The sequence below is a fragment of the Macrobrachium nipponense genome, chromosome 21 (genome assembly GCF_015104395.2).
Source record: "Macrobrachium nipponense isolate FS-2020 chromosome 21, ASM1510439v2, whole genome shotgun sequence".
NCBI classification, from domain to species: Eukaryota; Metazoa; Arthropoda; class Malacostraca; order Decapoda; family Palaemonidae; genus Macrobrachium; species Macrobrachium nipponense.
Window position 1 is genome coordinate 10,136,230 of NC_087212.1, and position 9,022 is coordinate 10,145,251.

Below are 9,022 nucleotides of genomic sequence, written 5' to 3' on the forward strand. Positions count from 1 at the left end.
CTAGAATCATCATCATTATTATCATCTCTTTAGGTTAACATTTCTCTTGGCATCTCCACTTCTTGATGAACTTCTCTCACTGCAAAGGAAACCATCCAGTGCAGTCCTTGCAGGATGGGTCAGGGCTGCAGGACCTACCCTTGCAGAATGAACAAGGTCCATGGAGAGCCATCGACACTGGACAAAGCATAACACACACCCACTCTGGTTACTTGTTCTTGACATCAACAAGATCTCACCTCTTGTTTACTTCCATAATGAAAATCGCTCACCATACATAAAGATAAAATAAAAACTTCAATAATCTAGTCACGCAGATCACAATTCTAATATCTATCCAGCAAGGCAGCTGGATAGAAAATGCTGCCTTACCTGCCTACCACCAATTACTGTAACCAAGTTTCAACAATCACTTTGAGCTCATGTTGAACAACAAAATTCTTGCAGGAATATAAGTGTTACAAGGTGAGCACATTAATTCCAGACTGCACAGTTTTAATCAAAGAAACTAAAACATCTCCTCATGTACAAGCTGCTTGTGGGCAAATTCAGAAGTAAAATGTAAAGCTCCTCAGCCATCACAATCAGTTAGAAAAACAGAATTGAACCACTTCCTATAATGAGCACTGAAACTGATGGTCATGAGAAAATGGTAAAAACAAATATAATCTCAGTCCGGATTGCAACAGATGGAACAAAGAAGTGGTAAAACATACCAAAAACCTTTACAACTTGGAAGGTAAAGAGAAGATAGATAAGGAGAAAGCAACCTCTTGATAAACCACCTGCCATCCTGGGCCCTTCTAGTAAGCATACCCAAGGCAAAAATTCAGAGAAAGAAAAAACTGCCTCAAAAATCTGCATCAGTGTATCTTTATGCAAGAGAGCTATAATCCAAGACAGATGCAGAGGAAATGGCATGGCCCAAAACCTAAACACCTGTTAAGTTTTTATAATGAAAGGATGAGAAAAATGACTTTATTTAAAGGTCAAGATACATAAACATGAAAAGCAATACTGTTTGTCAGAAAATTAGTGTAGTGGTGCATGACAACTAACTATAACACTGTACCTCCTTGTAGAGTTAGGAGCTTCCAGGAGTTCTCATTTTCACAGTTTTTTCAGTCAAGGAAACAAAAGACTGGTGTTCGTTAATGTGAAAATATGGCACGTTAATGGAATGTGGATGTTGATAACAAGTTGAGTGAGGCAGCTGCAGGCACTATAGGCAAATATGAAAATTCCCGGCTGAAACTGGGTTTACGGAAGATTGCCAAACAGAATTTCTTTCAGTTCCGTACTGCACTCGTAATATTGCTAAACAAAAGATTGGAAACCTGTGGCACTGACACCATCAACTAAAAGGATATATGAAATTTTACAATACTAAAACATTATCAAGTTTCTGGCAGCACTGGATGATATACTGTTAATTAAGAAACAGCAAGATATGTGAAATATCCAAAAATGTCCACAAGGAAGGCCATCAGAGAAGGAAGCTTAGGTATAAAAATGGACAAATCTGCAGTTAACTTTGGTCATTATGCACCATGAACCAAAAAAACCCAACACACTTACTAATTGCATGGCAAAAAACTTGATGGAAAGTGGTATTGTCCTTTCTTAAGAGATGTAGTTAGCAATTGCAATATGCTCAGTTATGGAGGCCAGCATAATTAACATTACAGGCTTGCAATTTGCCTAACAGATCATTCTGGAAATAACTTCTCTGAAGTGTACATTCAGTTAAGCTTAATCAAAATGTTTTAAAATCAGACGAACCCTGTTCCCCGAGTAGCACTTTAACTTAGCAAGGTGATGAATTGAACAGAGCAAAATCTAAAGGTGTGTGAATGACCTAAAGAATTACCTTATCAACATACTAATGATTTCACATCAGAGTTTCCTTGTACTTACAAGAATAAGTGTAAAATTCCTACTTTCCAGACACTTTTGGTTTATGCTCACCTATTTAAATTTCAACCTGGTCTATGTCTCCATTTACATCTTGCTACTTCTGTTACCCGTTACTACTTACTTTAATGTTAATCACTCGCTTTCTCATCCATTTTCATCACAGGTATAGTCCATCTCAGTCTATTGTCCAGCCACTAGACATGACATCATAGTGCAACTCCCTCATTTTATTTAGATATTCTCATGAATTTAGCAATATGTAGTCACACTTGAAAATCTTCCTTTCTTTGTCGGTTTCCATGTCATTACAGAAAAACAAACTTGTCACTCTGCAAATAAAGATCATGTTGTTTATAGCTATATACTGTAGTTTTAACAATAGTACTATAACTACTTTTGATATGTTGAAGTCTTGCAAAATGTGTTAAGATACTGAAATGTTGGAATGAAAATTTATCAGAACAGTGCTTTCTGATAATATAAAAATATTTTAATTTACAATTTTCTATTTCTTAACATTTTATTAATTTCTTTTATTTATTCCAGCACTGACGGAGATAATACAGATGATTCCATTCTCCCACTGCCAGCACCACGGCCTACTCCTTCTGAAGGAGCAGTTTCAATTTCATGGATAGGAACTACAGATGGTAGTGCTCTTATTGGAGAAGGTGACAATGTTGGTAACACTGAGCAGCCAGAGCCAACAGTTGCACCAAGCTACCCGGTCCTCCATGCTTGTTTAGTGCTTGGTGGAGATGTGCCCTCTTGTGTTGCACAAGCCGAGCTCTATGGGCAGCTGCTGTACGAGCATACCATCAATGCTTTACAAAAACCTTCGCCTGAGGATGCCACAGAACAGCCACACTTGACTCCAGAAATGATTGACAAGATCACAGAAGCTTCACTTCTTGGTGTAGATAAAAACCAGTTTGTGCTCAGCAATTTCCCTCATGCTTCCTTCTTACAGCCAGCGGGGCAGGAGCCAATAAAAGGGGATGTCATAGAGAGTGGTGAATTGCCTAGCCCTGAGCCACAACACAAACCACTCATTCAGCAGATCCTGTCACAGATACAAGTAGCTCAGGCTTCCACTCCTTACGTTGAACTAATGCAGACTACAATCAAGAATAAGACACTGGTAGCAGGACATATACAAGGAGTAGATGGGCAAAATGAGCGACCCACCCCATCTGCTATGCTCTCCCAGGAATCTTCCGAGCTGGGTGTAAGCCATACACCTGTGAAATATCCTAATAAGGAAGATCACATAGTGTCCCCGGTTGATGATTATCCTTCAACAACACCAGATTCTTTTCAGACTCACTCTCCTATCTTGACCATACAAGAAAAACCACCAAACATAAATATCATAACAGAACTCCACCCACACGCACAATTAGTCACAGAGTTGCCTCCAGATGATGATGAATTACTGATAGCAAATGAACACCCTCATGCTGTGTTGGTGGAGAATGACCCACCTAATGCTGAGGTTATTCAAACCTTATATCCCCCAGACCATTTACTAGACGTTATACTAACCCATCATGATCAACCCCTTACAAACAGGGAAGTTGATTCTTCTAAAGACAAAAAATCAAGGGCTGCACGAATGCACCATTCATGGAGACGTGGTTAGCCGTTTCACATAGGCAGGGTTCGCCAAAATTATTTAAAATAGCAGTAAATCATTGATGTATTCAGTACATCAGTCCACTGTCTAGAATCCAAGAAGTTTATTTTGAAATATAAATACAATAAAACTGTTTCTTCTACATAGTATATGTACAATACAGTATTTATTGTATAAAGATATGGCCATACAAAAACATTTAAAATAAATAGTAAATTAATAGAGTAACTGCAACTACAAGTATTAACCATCCTGCATGTGTTGGTAATGTCTGTGTACTAATTCACATACTGTAATTTTGTCACTGTTACTATAATGGCAGTATGAATCCCACATTTCAAAATAATGCAACTAACACTGCTGTTCTTACATACCAAAATAGGTATAGTATACCATGAGGCTGAATTTTAGTCTTTTATATAAGTATTGTCTTCTGCCACTAATACGTATTACAATTATTTTATTGAAAAGCGAACACAGTTTGTTCCAATTTTGTCAGTGATGTTATTTCTCAAGGTATCATACATGTTATTTGTAAGTGTTACAGGAGATGAATTAGGAAATAAAACTGAGCATACTTTATGTGCTTGTTTTTAATGTATTATTTAGGCTTAGAGCTTAAGAAGTTGTTGCCATTTATCATAGATATATAGTATTACTATATTAAAAATGTCATTCCTATTATCTTAATCTTATAGTTAATTCTTGTAACCATTTGTGATAATGTTCACATGTGTATGCCTCTCAGTTCTCCTGCGGTGATAAAAAAATTTCTTAGTGCCAATTTCTTGGTGCATGATTGGTATTTCTAATATCATCTCAACCTGCATAGTCTATAATTAAGGACTTCATTGATTTTGATGAATTATATATTCCAAATTAGCCTATATTCTAAAAAGCCTTTTATTACTGTCATAAGCTCTTGTGTTTATTAGAAACTGCCTAACATCAATGAAGAGCAAGGAAGGACTTTCTTTGGCACAGTATGGAACTTGTTTTCAACAAAGACAGGAAATTTTGCAAATACTGTATCACGAAACCCTTGTATTGACTCTTAACGTTTACAAACAGCATGGAAAAGGATCTCTTAATGGGCTGTGCAAAAATACCTTGTTGGCAGTCATAGGATAATGCAACACCCTGCTTCCTCCACAAATGACATATTTATTTACGCGTGACATTAGTGTTAAATTGTTGCTGTAGTTTTTTTCTTTTTCCTGTTGTTTAATTCATGACTGTCATTAGTTTTGTTTTGTTTTATGTTAATATTTATGCTATTTATTTACCTAATTTATTTTGGTTATTATATATTTACTTGTACCTCTCCGTTAGAAGTAATACTTTGTTATATCAATAATTAAATGACATACTTTTGTTATGACTGATCTTATATCCATATCAAGTGCTGCATTAGATTGATAATCTCAATATTTGCACCAGGTGAATTGTTTTCTTCAAGTGAGCAGGACTCGAGATATCAAACATAACACCAAAATACAGCTTTCTATTTTTTGATAGTGGATTTTTTTCCTATCTCAAAATTTTGTTTTAACTGTAATGCATAGCAGTCTCTAATATCCACTTAAGAATTGGATTTAACAGGAGCCACAGCACAGCCACATTTTCTTTCATTTATAGAAAGGCGATTGAACTGGAAAAGATTTGGTGCTACAATACATGTTTAACATTTCTGATTAGAGAGCTTTAGAGGCAAGTGGATCTTAGAGCTGACTTCATTACCTTCTGAAGCTATCAATGGGAATCCATTTTACAATTTGCTTCGCAATTTCAGACAAAGAGGATTATTCATTTTCCTGTCCTTATATTGAAAAAATTTGAACAATAATTTGTCTCATGTGGCCAACTCATTTTGTCCCAAGAAGTTATGTCCTCAGAAGCAGCTAATGTTTACAGAGTTCTATTATCCTAAGCTGTGTTTAGTTTTATCTGTTATCAATTTTCCAAACTGCGCAACTTAACGTAGCTCCAAATTTCACCTCGCTTAAAGAAAATAATGAAGTCTCGCCCTAGTGAGCCAAAAAATGTGACTCATCTGTATAAAATATTATTGTATTCGAATTACTTTTTAATGTGGATCTAATGATAACTCGAACAGTGTGTCAATTGTCAAACCAAAAGCCAAGCTACATTGGTAGGGTATCTAAGGAGTTCACTCATCCTTGAAATTTGAGCCCAAAAGGAATTTCGTACTGAAACTTGCAACTTACATGATCCTCCAAATCAGAGTTCAGTTGTTCCACAAATGTACACCAATTTTAACATATGTGCTGGTCTCTCATTGAACTTTGCTGGTCTCTCATTGAACTTGACTCCCTGGGAATAAGTTAATACTGATATACAAATTCTATCAATGCCAATTGTTTTATTCAGCTGAGCATGTTTTATCAATTTCTAATTCTGGTGGGATTTGCAATATGGGCAGCTTGTATCCAGTAGGCTTTTATGTAAATATTGTAGCAATAGAACTATCTGTCTGTAAATAAAAAGCATTTGGGTTGCTTAAAGCGGTGGGAAGAGGCCTTAAACATGGTTATATTATTGCTCGAACATTGTTAATTTTTTAAAATAAATTTGCTTATAAAATATGTTTGCTTGGCCTTGTCTCTTTTGCATCTTGTAACACAGGGGTTCAAACCTGAAAGTATACCTAGCTTGAGTTAACAGCAAGTTCGACCCACTTTTTTTTTTTAGCCATGGATGCCATAGTTCAGTTCCCGAAGCTAATCACAAGTACCTAAAAATATTCTTCAGATGACGAGCACTTATAAATCGGAAAGAACTGGACTGGAAGAAAATGCTGACATTTTCGAATTATCTGTCCCCTTCAAAGGAGAGTGAAATGAGATTTAGGTATGTGTACTCACAGACTAATTACTCAATGAAGGAAGATTCTGATGGTCCAAGAACCTTTTCTCCTTTCCAGTACCTCCAAAGAATGAACGATGCTGCCATGTTCTAAGCTCTACGCCAGGACCACTACTTCAGAAGTGAACTCGAGTTAAATGGAGTCTTCGGCTCTTTCCTATTATTTGTAATCATAAATAAACATTAAGAAATTACAAGAAACAGAAATTTTAATATTAATGATATATTTACAGTAATACTCTGCAGTGACTAGTATCTGCACAATCAAGAAATTAATCAGGAAAATATCTCTGGATTGTTTCAAACATGGCATGTGCCACTACAGGCCAAAGTTACAGCAGACTAATGAACCTTCGTTATGTTCCCCCAGATATTTTAATGGGAATACAGTCAAGAGTCCTTAACCTTAACCGAAAACAAGGCTAATAAAGCCGAGAAAGAATTCATCTATTCTAATACAGTGCTTAAAAGGTCAAAACACTTCCATCTCACAGTAAGGTAGTCAAAGTATCAGCCCAACATCTACAAAAATAAAGAATTTAAAAGCGCACATTAAAACGGCCTGGTCAGGAGGTGCAATTTCATTCACAAAACAACTGCTTGCGTCCTAAATTATAACCTTTTCAAGTTGAAAGAACGTGGCGCACAAAAACTGGTCTGCAAGGAACTATACCAGGTGAGAGAGCGAGAGAGAGAGAGATTCTTCCACGCATAAGACCACCTAGCTGTTGTTATACCTCAGCCCCCATTATGGAAAGTCACAAACCAGTAACAAAAATTACATACAATACATTCTTTTAATTTCGACGCTGGGCCAAGATGGTGCACGTTTCATATGGGGACACCGGACAGCACACTCCCTTGGCAACAAAGGATACTTATAAAAAAAGAAGGCAAAAAATGCTGCTTCAGTTCAAAGAACGAAGGAATTCCGTTTTCCACATAGTACTAGTCCAGCAGCGTAACTACTCTCTTGACCTAAATCAAAGTTGAGGTTTATAAACTTGTTGTAAACATCGGCTACACAAGCAAGAGGTGCTATCTGCACTGTCGTAAATCTGACCCTTGTGTGTTTAAAAGAAGCGTAAATAAATAACTCTCTCTCTCTCTCTCTCTCTCTCTCTTCCTCAATCTCCTCTCTCTCTCTCGTCTCTCTCATCCCGTCTCCTCCTCTTCCTCTCTCTCTCTCTCTCATTTTTACCATATTGTACACCACTTTCCAACTAGAGTCTCCCGCAACACCCGTCGTTCGTGCGTTGAAAAAAATTTATAATTGCTCACGATTTTAGGAGACACTTTCCTTAATTTAGAACCTCTCATGTTAGATATTAGCCCATACTTAATAGTACTATTTCATTAACCGCAGTTCTCTCTTACGAATTCCTTCTTGTAGCCCTGGTCACGATTCTTTGGTTTTTACTTTTTTATATAGACAGACAAACATCAATGCGCAATTGCCACGACTAAAAGCGCTTAGAACTTTGCAACGTTTCTTAACATGGAATTAGTAAGTGGGTAGATTTTGGCATTAAGTATTATGTGAACCAACCTCGGTTTCTTTGATGAGAAAATCACGAATATTCGTGTTAGTTTTCGCCAAAATAAGTTCTGGGCACGACCTCCTCCTGTGACAAGCGACCCTATACGTCGAGGTCAGTTCTCTAGTCTGGGTCAATCGAGTTAGAATCACTTGTCTGATACCTACTACTAACACTTAACGTAATTCAGTTCCTGGCTAATTAGATTTACGATTTCTCGAAATCTTGTTACTTCAGAAGCAGACCAGAAATTACATAACTATTATGTATTGAAGATAATACACTTTCATCCCATCCAATTACATTACGTGTACCGACTTACGTATTCATTAAACAAAGGCAAATGCATACACATTATACAACCCTATACTGACACAACCATCACTCTGGACATGTTATCAACCGTAGGCCTGTCACACACAAAATGCAATGATAATCACTTCGCCTTTAAAACTATGAGCGCGAGAGTTATGTCCCCGTTAAGGGGGAAGGAATGAATTTGAAATATTCAACAGATATCCGGCAGAAGAAATTAACTTCTATTTATCCCTTTTGAAGGAGACGACTCGAAAATAGCTGTGAAAGTATAATGTAAAGTTGGAAATGTACTGTATATAAATAGGAAAGAGAGAGAGAGAGAGAGAGAGAGAGGAGAGAGAGAGAGAGAGAGAGAGAGAGAGAGAGAGAGATAGTAAACTACGTAATTTGCGTGTGTGAGAGAGATAGTAATCTAAGTAACCTGTGTGTGTGTTCATAATTATGTTAGTATAATGTATATCTATGCTATATCAATTACCTTATGCAATACGAATGTACGTACTCTGCCATTGCTTTGTTCACGTTACTACATATATGTTCCCATTTGTCTATTATATATACGTATGTGTAATAAAAATGGTGAAGGCATCAAGTTTACACCAGTTGCTGTATAATTTAAGAACGAAAGGCATATGCTGTCCATAAATACAAAAACATACAGCATATTACAACTTGGTGTTTCAAAAGGCATCATCTACCAAATACGAGGGAGGGAAATACACTTTAC

At 36.7% G+C, this 9,022-nt stretch overlaps 1 protein-coding gene across 1 annotated transcript in view; it reads left to right on the forward strand.

Annotated features, from left to right (window-relative positions):
- Positions 1–6,308, forward strand: part of LOC135197773 (uncharacterized) — a 46,643-nt gene extending 40,335 nt beyond the window's left edge. Inside the window, 1 exon segment of the mRNA XM_064224866.1 lies at positions 2,464–6,308. Within this exon segment, the coding sequence (XP_064080936.1) occupies positions 2,464–3,559 (1,096 nt within the window). The 3' untranslated portion in view covers positions 3,560–6,308.
- Positions 6,309–9,022: the final 2,714 nt, after the last annotated feature.